This window comes from Lytechinus pictus, chromosome 6, assembly GCF_037042905.1.
Source record: "Lytechinus pictus isolate F3 Inbred chromosome 6, Lp3.0, whole genome shotgun sequence".
NCBI lineage: Eukaryota > Metazoa > Echinodermata > Echinoidea > Temnopleuroida > Toxopneustidae > Lytechinus > Lytechinus pictus.
In genome coordinates, this window is record NC_087250.1 from 7,869,571 (window position 1) to 7,890,726 (window position 21,156).

Consider the following 21,156-nt stretch of genomic DNA (forward strand, 5'->3'; position numbering starts at 1 on the left):
CGCACCCCATTGGTGCAGAAACACCCTCACGCAATGTGCTTACAGTTTATGCGTGCTGTCAAGAGTGATTTTGAGCGCATCGTGGTGTTAAAAGCGTTCTTGCACCGACACAACTATCTGTTGTCAGTGTGATGCATGTATTGGTGAATGTTGAGATGTTGTTCAAAATTTGAAAGGAAGCCAAGCAAACTGATTCAAATCTAACATCCCTAATTTGGAGTGTAATGTGGCCCAGTGGACTAGTCTTCAGACTTTGAAACAGTAGGTCATGGGTTCGAATCCCAGCCATGGCGTAATTCCTTCAGAGCAAGAAATTTATCCCCATTGTGTTGCACTCAACCCAGGTGAGGTAAATGGGTACCTGCTGGAAAGTAAAACCTTGAAATGCGTGTATGCTGTAAGTGATCACTGCCACCAAGCTAAAGCCGGGGTAATACTTATAATAACCAAGTCCTTTGGAAGCGCATAGAGACATTATAATGTGATATGCGCTATACAAGAACTGTTTATTTTTTTTAATTGTTATCATCCCTTTTCGTACTTCCATGTCCTGTCTGTCATCAATGCCCTGTAACATAAAGCCCAGCGATGGATCCAGGGGCTAATTTCCACGATTGATTCCATTGTGTTTTGTGTATGATCAATCGTAAAAATCAGCCCGTGATTAATCGCTAAGATTTTTGTAATGGGGGCCCGAGCATGTAACATCTCTATGTAGCAAATCAAGGTAATTTTCTTTCAGATTGTACTAATAAACCATCTTTCTCTTCTTTTTCTTCCGCAGATTTTGGCGAGAACATAGATTCCATCAACAACGACAGAAGGTATGCATGATATCACTTCCACCCCTTTCATGAATAATTTTTATACATATTTTTAAATTATATTATGGTTGAAGGCACACCTTATGTCTATTCCATGATCCGATTATGGAACAAATCACATTATTCTCATTTTCTGATAATGGAAAGTATCTTTTTTATTTGAGGTTCAAAATAACTAAGTATACTATTATCACAATTTTAGATGATTACAATTCTTTGTTTTGGAGTCAAGGCCAAATTTATTTCAAATCGCAGCCAGTCGTACGATTGCTATGCCATCATTATAAATAGATACTTTTTATTCTAATAAGGATGATAGAATGGTCACAGGTTTGGACATAGGTATTTGTTCGGTGATGTAGAACATTACGCAGTATGATATTTCATGAATTCCATGGTTCAATATTAGCCTCAAATTTTACTTTTATTCTAAAATCGGGTCACAGACCAATCGTAAGGTGTGCGTTGGCCTTTACATTAAACCAAATTTCAGACTTCAGGCCATGGAGTTTTGAGTTTGAAATCAATTTTCAAATATCTGTAAAACTATGTGTAAAGGGAAGATAAAACACACTGTAGTAGGAGTATTTCATGAATAGTTCTGACAGTGATTTTGACTACTAATTTACTCTTAGCCAATCAGATGCAAGGATTTCAGTAGCTTATAACAATATATGGTGAAGATCACTGACTATTCATTTCATAAAAAGCTCCTCCATTCTTTCATGGATAAAGATGAACTCATCCCCCTATCATTTGTTCTTGAAAAAAAAAAGGAATAAAATGGAAAGCAATTTGGGGGCGTGAACTCAAGCATGCTATATAAACACCAAGTAATGGATGCCACGTCGGATGCAATTATATATGCCCTTTTTATCAGGGAGTAAACTCAATTCTTTGTTTATACATCAACAGGATTATGTCATTTGGTATTAGAATCCTATGCAATATGATGAATATAATGATATCCTTCTGCGCGGGGCACCGGAGGGGAGGGGAGAGGGGGGGCACTGTCAGTACAAGGTGGACACCATCGTTGTCAAGAGAAGCACTCAAAAAGGCTTGTTTTTCACAGCCAGGCGATATATGTGGTACATTGAAAAGAGTACAAACTGTACTTTCAACAGCCCAGTGCACATACATAGTACTGTACATGTAGGGTGTGGAATAGGATATTCTGCATTTGGATGATTGTAATTGTATCATTTTTAACTTGTAAACTGAATGTAATTCAGCCTATGGGCTGCTATGATCAGTGCATAATACCATACTATTACTACTACTACTACTACTACTTCTGCTACTACTACTAATACTACTGCTGCTGCTGCTGCTGCTGCTGCTGCTGCTGCTGCTGCTGCTACTACTACTACTACTACTACTACTACTGCTCCTACTACTACTCCTACTACTACTACTACTACTACTACTACTACTACTACTACTACTACTACTACTACTACTACTTCTACTACTACTACTACTACTACTACTACTACTACTACTACTACTACTACTACTACTACTACTACTACTACTACTGCTACTACTACTACTACTACTTCTACTACTACTACTACTACTACTACTACTACTACTACTACTACTACTACTACTACTACTACTTCTACTACTACTTCTACTACTACTACTTCTACTACTACTACTACAACTACTACTACTACTGCTACTACTACTACTACTACTACTACTACTACGACTACTACTACTACGACTACTACTTCTACTACTACTACTTCTACTACTACTACAACTACTACTACTACTACTACTACTACTACTACTACAACTACTACTACTACTACTACTGCTACTACTACTACTACTACTACTACTACTACTACTACTACTACAACTACTACTACTACTAGTATTTCCTACTATCATAGAAATGGAATATATAAGGCATTGTTTAGCATGGAAATTGGAAAACCATAAAAAAGCTTATAAAGGATACTCTGTTATGGCTCGGTGATCAAAGGATGATTACTTGTCTAGGGACCATTCTGAAAGTCCAAGAACGAATATGGTGTCTGCTTTCTAATGACAGTGGCCCCCGGGGGCTATGCTATAAGGTGCATGGTCGATTGTGCGCTTTGCATTCATGCGCAAAATATTAATCACCCTATACATGTAGATGAATGATTAGCACCTGCAGGGCTAAATTGTTGTTCTTCGGCTTAATATCATATCAACTGGGGGTGTATCCTGGATTTAAGTGAGGAGAGGGCCCTATTTTTAAAAAAATGAGGGGAAAAAATGGAGAACAAAAAACACATGCAAGGTTATCAAGACTTGGAGGGAGCAGCTTCTTATCAAACATTTGTTAACTAGCAAAAAAATATCTAAAGTAGAAAAAATAAAATACAACTAAAATAGTGTGGGAGCATGGAGGGGGGGGGTGGGTCTGTGCCTGACACCAACTTGAAGAATGTAATTTTTGTCTTGAGTCAATAGGCGTATAATTCCTTTATGGTAACATTTTCTACCATCATGTTTGATTATGTTAGTCCCAAAATTATGATTTGGTGTGGAAAGGATCCACCAATCTTATAATATGAAAGGAGGCGCGATAGCTCAGTCGGTAGAGCGGGGATTCGTATTCCGGTGACCCGGGTTCGATTCCCACTTGGTGCGCTAGTGCCCTTTGGTAAGGCATTTATCCTCAGTACCAGGTCCTTCAGAGAGGACCTTAAGCCGTCGGTCCTCTGGTTGCTTGCTTACAAGCATTCATGCTTTCTTAGCAATCAGGTAAGAAATCACCACCAATCACCACCATATAATGTTTCTGATTATTTGTTTTGTTATTATGATTAATTTTCAGTATGGAAGGAAGTACTATAGAATCACCCAGACTAGTAGAAGCACCGATCTCTGCCTCGATGAACCAATCAGAAGAGAGCGCCCCGCCCAGTTTGATCCGTTCCTCAGACACACCCGAAGAATCAATGCAAGTAGAAGGAGGAACGAGCTCGGTCAAGTCAAGATTTGAAAGCGGAGACTTCCAAAATTCCACCCCTGCCAGCATAGCCACCAAGTCCATCAATATATACGACGCGCCTGCGGAGAAGGGCGTTGCAGAGAACACTCCCGTGCGGAAGGAGGACATTTTCCATGCGGACGAAGCGCAGGAGGAGGTGAAGACCTCATCGGACGGGATCGGGAAGTTCAAGAGTATGTTTGAGGTGGGTGGAGTGACAAATCTAGAGGCCAAGACCAGTCGCGACCCTGTCAACGTCGGATCCCTCGCCGAGTATGAAAACACCACCGAGGGTCACGTAGCGGAGAGCACGCCGGTCATCAGAGACGATGTCATCAGGAGCTCGGATACATCGGAGGACCCTGGCATTAAGAGAGGCCTCTCGAAATCACTCAGGAATCGCTTCGAGACGGAGAGGATTTCAAACATTGAGGAGAAGCCAAGGGAAAAGATCGAGATCAGTAGGCCGGAAGAAAGGAGGGTTTATCAGCCTCCGCAGAAGCCGAAGCGTGAGGATGTCGTCAATGCAGAGTCTACGGCTGAGGATCCTGGGATCAAGTCAGGTTCGTTCGAGCTTCTCTTGATTCATTTTACTCCTGCACTCAAAGGGTTAAATTGGTACTCCGGGCTGAAAGTAAATTATGCATCTATAAAAGTAAATAGAGTAAAATGCTGAAAATTTCATCAAAACCTGATACCAAATAAAAATTATTGAATTTTAAACTTAAGCAATATTTTGTGTAAACAATTGTATGCACATCCTCATGAATATTCATTAGGTGGGCTGATGATGTCATATCCCCACTTTCCTTTTACTTATGTTATTAAATGAAATCATTATTTTATTTTTTCGTACATGTGTGAATGATATGTCTCCCTTGTAATAATAATGAGTAGCAGCAATGAAAAGATGGAGGAGCTGGATGTAGTGGTTCTGACTCTCGCCTTGTAAATTAATTCATGAATTCATCATAAATTTAGACTCATGTTGTATCGTTTCATTTTCTTAAAGTATGAAAATGAATAGCAAATTAGTGATGGTAACCAATTTGAGGAGTTGCCAATTTGAGAAGCAAAGGAAGATTTAAACACACTCTTTATTGTCAACCCGATGAAACAAAATTAGTTTAAAAACTTTTGTTGAATTTTGATTGGTGTTATACCTATTCTTTATTTTTTCAAAGTATACAAAATTGAAAATGCATATAAAAATTATGATTGTTGCCAATTTGATGAATAAAAAAATATTAATTTTGAATCTAAGAAAGCTGTGTATCTCTATGGGTTAAAGCCTGTGTGAAAATAAATGTTTGAATGTTATGTGTATTCCCATATAGGACAAGCAAGGTCGCTCCGAAGTCTCTTCGAAAAGGGCAACGTCAGCAACGTGCCGGAGAAACCTCGAGCTGCTTTAGATCGTAGTCCTCGCTCTCTTGAAGACTACAAGATAGAGGATCAGGTCTCTGAGAGCACACCAACGAGAAAAGAGGACGTGGTCAGCTCGTCGACGACGTTGGACGAGCCGATGAAGTCCGCGGAGAGCACGCGGTCGCTGAAAAAGAGATGGGAGACCGGACAGGTCGAGAGGGTCCCGGAGAAGCCAAAGCCGTCACTAGAGAGGACGCCGCAGTCATTAGATAGTTACAGTATGACGGTAAGTCCAATAGACCAGGGGGGTGTTTCACAAAGATTTCAGTATGACTTAGAGTCGCACTTAATGGCTAGTTGCTTGCGGTGTAAAAGGCATAACCACATTGGTCAGATCGTGCAAAGAGGACCCGCACTACTGAGCATTGATCAATAAGATTGTGCGTTGCGTTTCAGATCGCATCAGCATTTAAGTGCGATTTAAGTCCTACTTGTCCTTGTTGCATAAGAGTTACTATTATGGTAACTACCATGGTAACGCTCATCAACAGCCAATCAAAATCAAGGATTCCAGACAAGTTACCACAATGGTAAGTTTTATGCAACGGGGCCCGGTCCTTGTTGCTAAGAGTTACTACAATTGTAACTTTGCCATCGAACGTTGCACATGGAATCCTTGATTTTGATTGGCTATTGAGCATCGTCGCCATGGTAGTTGGGTAAATTTACCGTGAAAGTAACTATGGGACCCTGTTTTGTTGTTAGCTCATGAATACCCACAGATGTTTTAAGAACATGATGAATTCTTTTGGAGCACTTCTACTTAGGTGCTCACAATGTAGAGTTACTTTATGATTCACTTGCTATCCTCTTCTGATAGAGAATACTTCCAGGCAGGGCGCTACATAAGCACTTTCCCGATTGCCCTGGGCAAGTAAAAGTTAGAGTCAGGCAAGTGTTTTGAAGTAAAGACCAAAACTACGTGCCCGAATTGGGCAAGCAAAATTCTCACAGTAGAATGACCAAAATTAGGGTTGATATGATATGATATTGACCCTAATTTTGGTCACTTTGGAAAAAGAAATGCAAAAACAAGGTAGATCCGTTCATGTCAAAAGAGAGAAAAGGGTCAATGGTTTATAAAACCGCAAAATGCAAAATGCAAAATGCAAAAACAAGGTAGATCAGTTCATGTCAAAAGAGAGAAAAGGGTCAATGGTTTATAAAATGCAATAACAAGGTAGATCAGTTCATGTCAAAAGAGAGAAAAGGGTCAATGGTTTATAAAAATGCAAAAACAAGGTAGATCAGTTCATGTCAAAAGAGAGAAAAGGGTCAATGGTTTATAAAATGCAATAACAAGGTAGATCAGTTCATGTCAAAAGAGAGAAAAGGGTCAATGGTTTATAAAACCGCAAAACTTTCTTTTGAAGAGGTAAAACATTTTTTTTCAAAGATTCGGGCAAGTGAAATAGATTTTGGGGCAAGTACATGTATATTCCAACTATTTAAAAATTTACTTGCCCGACAGGCAAGTGCTTCTAAAAAGTTATTGAGCACCCAGGATACACCATGGGTGAACAATAGACTGATTCTGTAGGACATTCAAATATTTGATGCACCTTTCAACTATTAAAATCTTGAGGACTATTCACTTCACTTGTTTTGTTTAATCAGTGAGGCTCAGTGATTTGAATCCAGTTTGCATAAATTGAAAGCTGCTATGTCAGGCAACCCTATCTACCCATGCTCAGATATCAATGTCGCTTTTCGTTGTCATTCAGATTTTTCAGGTTGGAACATTCATTATAAAACGCTCCAAGACATTAAATGTGGAATTCGATTGCAAATTGCTCGTTTAGTGCGGAAGTCTCGCTCAGTATGACAACACCATATAGACCTTTGCATTATTGCAATTACACAAGGTTCAGTAGCCCATATTCCAGGATCCCACAGTCACGGAATATCCTGGAAAAATGTGTGGTCATGGAAAGTCGGGGAATAAGAAAAATTTGTGAAAAGTCATGGAATTGCATTAACCTCTTTGCTATGGCAGCTTTCCAGTTTGTCATGTCTCGTAACTTTCATACTCTGTGATCATACTCTGCTATTATAATTGGTGTTCATGATTTCCATTTTTCCCAGTTTTGTGATATCCCAGATTCTACATAACTCCCGGGACATCACGGGAAGTCATGGAAAGCAGCAATTTATTCATGGAAAAGTCATTGAATTCTGTGTTCAAATTTATGTGGGAACCTCGATATTGAGAAGTCTGGTTTAACTTAGATGATGGTCAAAGTCTGTGCTATAATTATGGGAAAGCAAAAATATAAAGAGTTTATTTGCATTGTTTCTTATATTGATTTTGCTGTTTACCCATGCTTAATAATAATGAAGAAAACAATTTTAGTTATTACATAAAAACCCAAGTCAGAACAATGGCCTATGTGTTTCTAAGGGAGATCTAGAGATTGATAGAGATGTCAACAAGTGGACTAAGATGGTGTATCTTTATCTCTTCTGTTTTATATTTAGATGGTGATTTCGGAGAACACACCTGAAGAAAGAACTGATATTGTCAAGTCATCGGCAAGCAGCGATGACTATCTGACGTCGAAAGGTATGCAATATGGATTCTACATAGAGTAGTATACAGAGAATACACATCTAGGGCATTAGTAAGAATTATATGCATGAGGTACGTTTGGAACTGTTCTAACATGCCCAAGGCATAGCTGAGGGTATTTGGACTTTATCATAGGTAACAAGTGAAGGCAATTATTCTCTTTAAAGGTCAAGTCCACCCAAGAAAAATGTTGATTTGAATAAATAGAGAAAAATCAAACCAGCAAAACGCTGAAAATTTCATCAAAATCGGATGTAAAATAAGAAAGTTATGACACTTTAAAGTTTTGCTTATTTTTCCCAAAACAGTGATATGCACAACTCAAATGAGACATTCGATGATGTCCCTCACTCACTATTTCTTTTGTTTTTTATTGTTTGAATTATACAATATATCATTTTTTATAGATTTGAGAATAAGGACCAACTTGACTGAATCATATAATATTTAACAATGCTCATTCCACATGTTCGGGGAGGAATTGATCGTTGTTTCACTTGACAATGATGAGAAAAATAGAATATTCCCTATTTCGTATAATAAAATACAAAAGAAATAGTGAGGGGATGACGTCATCAGTTTCCTCATTTGCATACTAACCAGGATGTGCATATAAATGTTTTGTGAAATTAAGCAAAACTTTAAAATGTCATAACTTTCTTATTTTACATCCGATTTTGATGAAATTTTCAGTGTTATGCTTGTTGGATTTTCTCCTTTTACGCAAATCAACTTTTTGTTGGGGTGGACTTGTCCTTTAATATCTGAGCAAAATGAGGTGTTTGATAAGGTAGTGATGTAGATCCTGCTTATTAGATAAACCATCTCCTTATCAAAACTATGACTGGTCGATAGAATAAGCCATCAATGAGAGTGATCATAAAGTTAGCCTGTTAGCTAGGATAAATCATAGAATGGGTACCATGCATTAGTATACAAATAATGAATGTTTATGAGTGCAATGGACAGAATACTTCATGAGGTGAAAGATGAAATGGATCATTATTTCCTCTTTCACTGAATGAAGTATTCTGTCTATTGCACGAATGAAAAAACATTCATTATTTGGTTTATATGAAACCTACTTTTTTTTTTTCATATGAAATTTATGAATTTCGATGCAAAACATGCTCATGCAGTGCGAGTTCGGTCTGTTGATTGTTACGTCATTACAACATGCGCACTGCTGGTGCCTGCAGCTGCAGTCTCGGTGCGCCAGTGCAATGGACAAAATCGTATGGATCCAAAATTGCACGATGAATGGATCCAAAATTGCACGGTTGATGACGTCATTGCAAAATGGGCTGAATAAACGATATCAAACAACCAATCAAATCACAAGGATCTATCTAGGTGTCATATAATAATTACCGATGCATGGCCAGCCATGCATCGGTAATTACTAATGCATTGTTGTAAACAAGTTAAGTTATCGCTAAAGAATTCCACCATTCTATAAAACAAATGATACACAGGTTTGTTCGTGCATTAGTAAGACTAGTGAGCGTGCGGTAAGCATGGAAACTAGTGTAGTTTGACAGTTCAATAGTTTCCTTTGTATGCTCACAAAACCTACCGATGCACTCTTATCTGTGCATTATTTGTATACGGGTCATGTGATAGACTTCAGCCAATCATTAGGTTGGAATCCATATCACGTTTTCACCTATTTATTTTATATTTCCCTATCTTATGCCTGTTGTGTGTTTTTTTTTCCTCTTGCAGGTGGCAGTGCAAGCTCCCTGAAGGCAAAATGGGAGTCGGGCGAAGTTCATAACGCTGACGTGACAACCGAGAAGGCGGAGAGTAAACCGAAGCGTTTCTCTGCGTACTATGATGGGGATGAACAAACGAATGGTGTGGTGGAACACGAGAATGGAATCATGGAAGAGAGAGAGGAGGAGCAGGAAGAGGAGGAAGAAGATAGCAGCGTTGTAAGTTTGAATTGATTTGATTTATCAATTTAAAAGGTGCATCTACTAACTGCAACTCGCAGCAAGAATTACACACAGCTTACAGATGCATACACTAGTAAATATACGATGCACAGTGAAAAGTAACTATGTCCTGTAGGGAATACACTTACGTTGTTTCAGTGTGCATCTGGAAACATGGAACTCAAAGTGGTCCTTATTTAGTCCCTTGTGGCACACCACGGTGTACTTAAACATAATGGTCCCATTGAAGTCCCTTGTGGCACACCAATGTACTGATGCAGGGAACAATTTGGCTTTACAAATTTGAATAGCTTTTTTGGTCATAAGAGGAAAGCTCTCAACTAAGTAATGTACAGTCCTATGTAAAAATATGCTATACAAAAGACTTTATGCATAGCAGTCTTTCAAAAATGTGGAGCAAAGTGGAATGCGATACCAGGAAAAAATGATTCTCTGCGAATGCAAAGTGGTCCCAATGAAATCCCTTGTGGCACACCAGAGTGTACCGATGTAAAATGGTCCTAATTTAGACCCTTGTGGCACACCCTTGTGGCATGCCAGAGTGTACTTATGCATAATTCCACTGCCCTTCTTCTTTTCTCACACAATTATTCAAAAGAAATTGTTAAGAACATAAATTCCAACTGTGGCAACGATCCCAGAATTTGTTAGAACAGAGTCAAATAAAAAGACCACCCAAATGTAGTTAGATAGCAGTAAAAAAGGATTTTGCTAGATAACATATAATTGTCGAAAAATTACCCCCCAAAGCAGGTAATTCATTTTAAAAGTTCCTTATTCTTGTATAGACCTTAATCAAACCTTCACCAATACTTTTCTTTCATTTTCTGATTTCATTGAAATGCCTCTCTAATCAGGATGAACTTCTCCTACATGTATAATGTGTCATGATACCAATAAGCCAGTTCGTAGTTCCTTTCTGCGCATGATCAAAAGATTCTACGCATGATCAGAGGAAGGTCATTTGTACTAAGTGACATGGTGGTTTAAAATCTAATGAGATAAGCACCAACTTTGATGTCTTGATTATTCATATATTGTTTTGAATTGTGGTTTTCATTTACATCCACAAAAACAACAATGCGTCCACGAACGACTGGTATTTCACAGTTTGCCAAGTACATTGTGCAACATGCTATGATATGCATTCAAAGTAGGAATGCAACAAATACCTTCATAAAGTGTTCATTGGTGTGCTATTCTAGTCACCTGGTTTATTCAATTACTTCACCCTGCTATGTAAGGCAAGCTTACGTAATATCTTGCTTTGAAATCTGCCTATCATAATGAAAGAAATGAAAGGTCATTTGACCAAAATTGTCCATGAAGTAACTACAAACTGGTCTATTCATATATTTTTTTTTTTGGGGGGGGGATAAATCTTTCAAATTCAACAGTTTATTTTTCTATATATTCTTTTTTTTTCATAGGATGCTTCATGGGAAATCAAGGCAGCAAGGGCAGCAGCCATGGCCGATATAGAAGATGAGTGACCAATCAGAAGCTTCCATTTTTCAAATTAACCAATCACCATGCTTCATGAACTCATATATAATACAAAACAAAAAGCAAAATGCTGAAAGTATAACAGTGCTATTGATATTAATAATAATTATTATAATTAATGATAAATGTACATTTTATATATTAATGGAATATTTTTCACAAAGTTTAAACATTTGTTTAGCATGTTTGATGCAAAATTGCTTGTATACACCTAAATCCTGAATAATTAGATTGCTCAAATGATATTAGCTTTTGTATATTGAATATTATTATACAGACAATAAGATAGGTTATAGTGGGCTTTCATTGTGGGAGGTTGATTTGTATAACATTTTTTACCCAGTTACTCAAACATTTGATAAATACAACAAATCATTCTTATGTGTAGCCTATTAAGCTATGTTGGTATTTTTTCTAAGTTTTGTGTCTCGTCTTATAAAGAGTAGTGATTGATCCAATCAAACTCAACTGTATGGAAATCCATCATTGTCATAACTTCTCCTACAGGAAATTTGCACAAGGTTCTTTGTAATCAGAGTGAAGGCACACTGAATTGTGAAGACAACGATGCATTTTAGATGTTGAGGTTGCTGGCTTTCCATAGTTGTGGTCAATCGGATCAATCGCGACGCTTTGTAAGACGGGGCACAGATTGTCGGGTCTCTATCTGTGATGTTTTAATCTTCGCCATGTTTGTGAATTTGAGCATGTCACAGTCCTTTTGCTGTAATTTTGAAGTCACTTCATCATGTCGATTCTGAGACATTGGTGGATGACAGGTGCCCATTCGATGAAAGCATCAGTATCTCCAGCTCTACACCATCATTATGGAAAGCCAAGCGGGATGTCTCGGGTTCGGCTTAAATAAAGAAAATGCTAAATGTTGATTGGACAGAATGCAGACCCACTTACTTTGCAAGCGATAGACATTTGTCTGTTTACAGAAAAATTGACGACAGGTGCCCATTCGATGAAAGCATCAGTATCTCCAGCTCTACACCATCATTATGGAAAGCCAAGCGGGATGTCTCGGGGTCGGCTTAAATACAGAAAATGCTAAATGTTGATTGGACAGAATGCAGACCCACTTACTTTGCAAGCGAAAGACATTTGTCTGTTTACAGACAATCAGGGCCTCCGAGAACAACAGTATTCCAGTTACTGATGGAGCCAATCTACAAATATAAATGAATAAATAAATGAATGAATGTATGAATTAATTAATTAATTTTAAAATCAATCGATCAGTAAATAGATAAGTAAATAAATAAATATTTGTAAAAATAAAAAGATAAATATATGTTTATATAAATTAATAAACTAATTAATAAAGAAATCTATGACTAAATGAATAAATAAATTAATAAATAAATAAATAAAATAAAAAAATGAGAAAAAAATTATGATAAGATAAATAAATAAACTATTGCTCGTCTTGGCATTCCATAGAGAAGGTGACGAGTTGGAGTGTTGATTCTTTCACGTAACAGGCCTGATTTTTCTTAAAATCCTGTATACATGTATGAGTTGCTATGTTTCTCTCTTTGTCTAAGTTCTTAAAAATGCAAACACCACATTATTCCAGGGATCTGATCATTATGACCTCTAAATTGGCAATGTAATGAAAACAGTAATCACTGGCAATTTTTTTAATGACATCTTTCTTTATTCATTTGTTAATTTTACTTGTGTTTTATCCATATTTGATTTCTTTTTAACTTCTGTATGTTATGGGGAAAACGGTACGATTTCCCCCCTAATTTGAGGGGTGACATTAAATTTATCTCAACCATAGAGAGGGTTGCATAGTTGAGTAGATCAATGTCGACAAGGAAAGTTGTGAGATCCGTTGGGCAATCAATTACGATGAAATGATCAACCAATCATTTTACTTAAATTCATTGCAGTAGCATCATATTGCCAGACCATGTTGGTAAACATCTGTACATTTGTTTATTTATGTATCTTTAGTTTTATCATTATGATTTAAATGTATGAGAAGAAATTGTTCGTGTATTTGTAAATTAAGCCAGATTCAATATATTTGTAATGGATTTTTAAAAATTTGAATAAAAATTGCCACGATATGAAAGAAAATTATGAATGAAAATTTATTTTGCTACATAAGGTATTTGTAGAACTCTGTTTTTATTATTATTATGCAACTTGTTTATTTCGGTATATATATGTAGATGGATATAAAACGGGAGATTGCTCTGCAATGTTTGGAGTTTTTTGTTAATGAGGAAATAGAAATAAGAACAACATGTGATAATGAACAAATTCACATTTAGATTAATGTAGTGCATGCAGAATCTATGTTACAGATCATCAATTTAATAGGCAAGATGGCTTATGTATACTTATACTAGAAGAAGTTAAGAAAGGGGTTTATAAATTCTTAAAACTACATTTTGTGTTTGTTTTATATTGTTTGCATAACATATGAAGCATTCCATCAAGACTCATTGTTCACGAGTCAGGTTTTTGTAGTATAGACCCATATATTGATTTAGATGTTAGGCAATAGGCATGGGTGACCCAGTATTGATAAATCCTGTGTCTTTATGTTGATATGGTAAATACAAGTTGCAGTATGACATTTGATGATTTTAACTATCATATGAATTTTGGGTTTCATGATATTTGCTCCAGCGACAATTGCTCCAATGGAAAATCTGCACGTTAAGCCAACCATAAATCCTAACCTCCAAAACAAAATAAACCCTAATCCTAATCTCTACATTATTCTGAACCTAAGACTCTATTACAATGCTAACTCTATCCCTAAGCCCTCTGAGATACTAAGACAGGAGCAAATGTCGCAGGAGCAAACTTCATGTCACCAAATTTTTGTAATATAACCAGGTGTCTTTATACCGGAGGGGTTCTTTGTCCGGACAAGAGAGCAATTTCAAGAATTTGCAAGCAATAATTTTATAGCTCTGCTCATTAAAAGTAATGTTGGACAATATTACAAAGCACGAACCTTTAAAATGATTTTTACTATCTGGTGATTGTATGTTAGGAAAACGCGGAGCAAAAGGTGATGTTTTTATGCGCTTAAGTGCCCAGACATCGCACCCCCAATCCTACTTAGCATCATAGTGGATCTGTATTCATAGCTGAAATGTTCTGCTTTCTTCATAATAATTAAAAGTAATGTCGGACAATATTACAAAGCACAAACCTTTACAATTATTTCTTACTATCTGATGATTATACAAGTACGTTAGAAAAGCTTGGAGCAAAAGGTGATGTTTTGATCTGCTTAAGTGCCCAGACATCGGACCCCCCATCCTACTTAGCGTCGTAGTGTATCTGTATTCATAGCTGAAATGACACATTTGGGTTCCACATTCTTTATATTAATGTTTTAATGCAGATTTAGTTTCTACTTGATCAGAGAATAGATAGTAAGGCTTTTAGATTCACTAAATCAGTAATAGAGGTTCTAGAGATTTTTTATACGACACATTTTATTCAATATTTTTGCCAGTACTAACAGGGCCACGTTGCATAAAATTTACTATTATGGTAACTTTGCCATCCAATGGTAACTACCATGGTAACAATGCTAAGCAGCCAATCAGAATCAAGGACTTCAGAGAAGTAACCATTGGATGGCAAAGTTAATAGCAACTTTTATGTACCAGGGGCCAGAAAGGGAGGGAGAGCAATTCGACACATTGATCCAAAATTCACGCAAAGTAATGAGAGCAATGGTGTCGCAAAGACTTTTTGTGCATGCACTTTTCATGACCATAGAGCATGATGGGAAATATCCGCACCCCGAATTTGGTGGGAATCGGTCCATGGGGGCCTAAGTTTACGTTTAATGAAGAACAACTTAGCCCCCACTGTAATCATATATAGATTGGCCGGATTTGGGGTCTATTCATCATTTTACTATACCTTACTTGCTGGAAGGCACACAGTGTCATACAGGATGGTCACAGTGTGGTCACATAGTGAACTATGTGAAAGTATTATTCACACTGTTAAAATGTTCATATTCATCAGTGTGAAGATATTTTCACGCTGTGAGCACCTCGACAGTGTGACTGTGAATATGTGTGTTCACAAAGTTGACTGTGATTATGTGATCCACACTGTTGAAATGCTCAAATTTCATCAGTGTGGAGATATTTTCACACTGTGAACACCCAGACAGTGTGACTGTTCACAGTGTGTTCACATGGTCGACTGTGAATGTGTGTGTTCACACTGTTAAAATGCTCAAATTGAACAGTGTGAAGGTGATTTCACATTGTGTTCCACACTGTGGCTTACACTGTGGGATACACTGTTCTTTCCAAGAGAGCTAGCACATCATGAACCACTTTGTGTCAAATTTGGTGTGTGGAGGTTTTTCATCGTGCTCTACCAAAATATGGTCTTGAAAAGGCACAAAAGAGAAATTTATGATGTCATACTTTGGTGCGATGTGTATGGATTAACTTTAATCAATTGGCTAGATGAATCTGTAAGTTTGTATATAACAAGAGTGGATTAAACTCACCCATGAGTAGAAAAAAAAATGTTATATGACATCAAACAGTATGCACATCACATTCTTTGACATTGTAACACATGCAACCTTTTTTTTTAAATTCAATCATATATAAAATGGGGACGGGATCTTTCACAACTAGGTGTTTTCAGACATTGAAGATTTAAGCCATTTCTGTATGCTGTTTATTGCGGCTATATTTTTATGATATAATTGATGTGAAATTTTTATCTATATTCTTTGAGAAATATTTGTTATGATGGAATATTTATAATGGTATCGGGTTTATACTAGGGGTGATCCAATCATTTTGTATGCCATATATTTGTGACCTGCCACCCCCAAACCAACAATAAGTCGACCCAAACGAATACTGAGATTTTTATTGAGCTTGAAAATTCATTTCCTAAGCTTTAAAATGATATATATGTTAAAATTGGCCAACAATAACCATTACAAGTACTTGACTGAATGCAGAGGAAATTCAGCAAGAGCTTAAAAAAATAAGGAGAAAACAAGGTTTTGAGTTTGGGGTTCACTCAAGCATGAGATGTACATACTGTGTAATCTCAGTGAAACTTCCCATCAGTCCCCAAAAGTAGTGCCCAAGAAACTATTATATCTTATCTTTTATTCAATTTCATGACTTCGAATTTTTACAGTATGAAGAAGAAGAATTGCTCTTTCAGATAAGCTGTTTATTTTATTTTTGGTTTTTGGAGACTAAATTGCTACTTTGGTTTTTTACAGAGAACCTTACCTGGCGACTTATTGGTGGTTTTGGAGTGGTAGGTCACATTTGGAAGCTTTGTCTATCCATCTCATTTCTTCTGTTAAAAATTTGAGATGTTATGTAAAGATCCTTTCACTCTCTTTCACTTTATCTTTTTGACCTGTGAGAAAAAAAATGTTACATTGTCACAAAAGCCAATAGAAAAGAAAAAATGCATAAAAATATACTGTATTCTTGAATTGATGAAAATACTTTGTGTATTTTTGCATCACATATGATAATATGATATGACTTTTTGTTATTTTAAAGCTTGGTAATTCAATGACTAAATAAATTGCGCTTTCTTCTTTAATAAAAAGGAATGTCGTGTTGTGTTTGAATATAGTTTCGGGATTGGTCTTGCCAAACAGTTACAGGAACAATGAAAAGAGATGATGGTGGTGGTGATGGTGATGATGATAATGATGATTGTGGTGGTGATGATGATTATGATGATGGTGATGATGGTGGTGGTGGTGATGATGATGATTATGATGGTGATGGTGATGATATTAGTGATGATGGTGATGGCTGTGATGATGATGATGGTGATGATGATGATATAATGATATGATGATGATGATGTTGGTGGTGGTGATGGTGTTGATGATGATGATATGATGTGATGGTGGTGATGATGATCATCATGATGGTGATGTCGTACTTACATATTATAAAGTTTAGTTGAATATGACTCATTAAGTTTATGCGTCATCGATAAATATGAGAGTTCAATGGCTGGACAGATGGATGAATAGATAATAAGAAGATTGGGATTGGATGGATGAATAAATTGAAGGATCGATGGATGAATTAGCAAATAGTTGTTTGATGAATGACTGAATGAATGGATGGCTAATGAAAAATGGATGGATGGTTGAATATATGGAATGATGAACGGATGAATGAATGAAAGAATGAATGAATTATGAATGAATGGATGGATGGATGGATGATAGAATGAACGAAATTATGAATAAATGAATTATGAATGAATGAATTATGAATGAATGAATGAATGATAGATAGAATGAATGAATGAATGATAGAATGAATGATAGAATGAATGAATGATAGAATGAATGAAAGAACGAATAAATGAATGAATGAATGATAGAATGAATGAATGAATGAATGAACGAATGAATAAATGAATGAATGATAGAACAAATGAATGAGTGAATGAATCAATCAATGAATGAGTGAGTGAATGAATGATAAAATGAATTAATGAATGATAGAATGAATGATAGAATGAATGAACGAATGAATGATAGAATGAATGAATGATGACTAAGTGGATTTAAAGGGTAGAGGAGTCAAATAAATGGATGACATGTATAATAAATGAATTAACAAAAATGAAAATATTGACTAATGGAATTTATGAGTTAGAGAGAACATCAGCAAACAGAGTATAGTTATACCCTTTTTCCTTTCTCCCTGAAAAAAAAAATGTATTATACAAAAGATCAATACTTCTCTCCAGATCTAGAGTTAGATTTCAAATGAAAATCTTATAGACTGAAACTAACCTTAAAACATTCGGCTTCATGGTCAAAATAGACACAGCTTGCCCTTTTTCTTAGCTGCATGTTTAAATTATTGGTATTATATTGACTAAAGAGAAATATTCTGATCCAGGGGCGAATTCAAGATGGGGGGTTGTTCTATGACAAGCCATGGGACACAGGTCACCACCATAAGAAGCATTTGATTTTTTTAAGTCATTAAATGGGGAGGGGCACGAAATGTGGGGTTTTGCCACCCCCCTCCCTATTCCGCGCATGGTAATATACTGCCTGATTTTGATCGTATTGGTGGTAAGTAAACTAGCTAAGGTTTGAGTACTGAATAGAGAATATCCATCGACAACAGGTGGTGATCTGAAATATGAATTTAACTGCGCTGTTCTGGATATGCCTATTGTCATTATAGCACGTTTTATCCATTCATAAAGAAAGTGTTCACACTGCCCGCCTGATGAAAAATCTTACTCCGTGTGTCACACATGCACCATTCTACAAGTGTTCAATCTGGGTGATAGAAACATTGTCCGTGTGAACAATTCTATTCGAATATCGATTCGCATTTTTTGTTCTTTTTTGTGTGAAACGAAAGCCCTTCTAGTATGTAAATGATCTCAACATGTGTCTAATTCTGTGTTGTTTCAGTATGAAGATTTCTTTTCATACTTGTATCTTGAACACCTTATGAGGAATAAGGATCAAAGTGACAATATTTCATCGAGAAGATTAGGATTATTCGCAGTAGAGGGCATATATTCCTTTGTAAAGACTAGACTGTGTCCACTTTGATTTGGAGGAGATCTGTTCAAGGTGTTATCACGATGGCATTTTTAAACCGCTCCACTCGGAAGACCCTGGCCAAAGCTATCAGTGTAGGAATAGCCATCGCTCTCGTCATCATCCTAATAGAAACACTTGAAAGCCGCCAGGAGACTTTTTCGAGTGTCCAAGGTCCTGGAGGAATGAAAGGGGACTTCTTGCATGCAATGACCTGGATACAAGCTCCAAATAAATTACGAGTTGACAAAGCGAAGAGTTTCAGCTACAGGGGAAGGCACTGGAAGTACCTGTCGGAAGCTCTTGTAGATCTGCTGGGCTTTTCTAGTAAATGCCAGGAAGTTGGTCCTGATGACAGGAAAGATGTTCGTCGTTCTGTGAGCGTGGTAATCATTCTACATTCTTCCCCATCTCAGAGGGCACTCAGAGGTAAAATACGGGAGACATGGGCGAACCCTGAGGAACGCCAGAAACTCGGTGTCCTTGTGCAGTTTGTCATGGGTGGACCAGAAAGTCAGAGCGAAGAAAAGCTGCTCCAAGAAGAGTCGGATGCCCATGGGGATATCTTGGTTGGGAATTTCACCGATACTGTCCGAGCAACGACCTTGAAATCTCTGCTGGGGCTTCGATGGACTTTTGCGTTTTGTTCTCGAATCAAGTACATCATCGAGGCAAGAGACAATACCTTCATATGGCTGGAAAAACTGCCGAAGGTTCTGCAGATCTTCAAAAGGGAAAAACATCCTCAATTTATTCTCGGGGCTCGATCGAACACCTCCAGGGTGGACCATAACTCCCCGAGTGAATTCTACGTCGGAAGTGCCGTTTTAAATCGAGAATACTACCCACCTTACTGCTCTTTGCAAGCTGGCATTGTCATTCCTTTTGATCTGGCTATGAGCTATTACAAATACACTTGGTCAACGCCGTCACTGGTTCCATTTGCCGACGCCTTGATAGGTCTGACTGCAGAAGAGTATGGCTGGGAAGTCAGACAGAGCAACGCTTTCTCTCTTAAACATATTGAACCCAACGACGCTTGTCCAATAAGTTCACACTTCACCGCAATCTCTCCCAGCTTTTACCATATCCCCAAAATATGGGAAGAACTGAAAGACAAGACGTTCATGAAGGAATGTGAGGACCCCGACATGGACATCATCTACGCTGGAAAATCAGCAAACAATGCCAAGTATTTTGAAACGGTGTTGACAACTGTGAAGCAAAGTTCTGACGTCACTTGCACTGATCCGGATGTGTTCATGCTGGTTCTCATCGCATCCCATCCAGCCCGCAAGACCTCCAGAGATGCCATCCGACAAACCTGGGCCAACAAGGGATTCTTGAGTTCTCTCTCAAGGAAGGTCAAAGTGTTGTTTCTCATCGGACAACCCTACCCACCCGATCCTGCACTGAGATTATCTCTAGACGAGGAGCACGGGCAGGACGGCGATCTCCTGGAAGGGAATTTCTTGGATACCTTCAAGAACCTGACCTTAAAACATATGTTTGGTTTAACCTGGACAGCTAAACACTGCAACAATGCAAAATACTTCCTCAAGGGTGATGACGACGTATTCGCCAACCTCAGAAACATCTTGCACCTTCTGCAGGAAATGAACAGCCATGGCAAAGGTCTTCAAGAACTCTACCTCGGAGACGGCGGAAGGGAATACCGCAACAAAAATCAGGATAAGAAGTACCATGTAGCGTCTGAGGAATACAATGGCAGGGTCTTCCCTCAGTATTGCGTTGGCGGGGGCTACATCCTCTCCATAGACCTTATAGATCGTCTTCTCAAGGAGTCGCTGCGGACACCGTTGGTGTCCTCAAGGGATGATGTATTCGTTGGTATCCTCCTGAGGAGATTAGATGTGCCTTTGATTTACAATGATGGCTTTCACTACAGAATGGGTCCGACCGATACATGTTCCCTCAGGAACAAAGAATTCATGGTGATGCATGTCCACGATGACGTCGAGAAACTAGTGAAGATTTGGTTAAACTTCGTTAATCCAAACGCAGTTTGCTGATCTCTATAAACTGCAATGACTTTTTTTTAAATTAAAATCTAGACTCGAATAGAATTTTTGTTAATTCTAATGCGGTCAAGAATTCTCAAAACTGCAATAATAATAAACTAGATTTGGTTGTATTTTGTTAATCCAACCGCAGTCTGTAATTATGAGAAAAAAATCAAGACTTTCGTTACACTTAGTTAATCCCAAATGCTGTCTGCTAATCCCTAGACTGCAATAATAAAATAAATCTACATTTAG

General features: G+C 37.5%; 2 protein-coding genes across 2 annotated transcripts; both read left to right on the top strand.

The window, feature by feature from the left end:
- Positions 1 to 758: 758 nt before the first annotated feature.
- On the top strand, positions 759 to 11,741 carry LOC129263861 (neurofilament heavy polypeptide-like). Its single transcript, XM_054901774.2, has 6 exons — positions 759 to 824; positions 3,670 to 4,388; positions 5,163 to 5,479; positions 7,732 to 7,816; positions 9,548 to 9,756; positions 11,211 to 11,741. Exons 2-6 carry the CDS (start codon positions 3,671 to 3,673, stop codon positions 11,271 to 11,273), a joined length of 1,392 nt encoding a protein of 463 aa, XP_054757749.2. The 5' UTR covers positions 759 to 824; position 3,670; the 3' UTR covers positions 11,274 to 11,741.
- A 7,179-nt stretch (positions 11,742 to 18,920) lies between these two features.
- LOC129262989 (uncharacterized) lies at positions 18,921 to 20,919 on the top strand. The gene has a single exon (XM_054900944.2). It carries the CDS (start codon positions 18,922 to 18,924, stop codon positions 20,908 to 20,910), a length of 1,989 nt encoding a protein of 662 aa, XP_054756919.2. The 5' UTR covers position 18,921; the 3' UTR covers positions 20,911 to 20,919.
- The last annotated feature ends 237 nt before the right edge of the window (positions 20,920 to 21,156 follow it).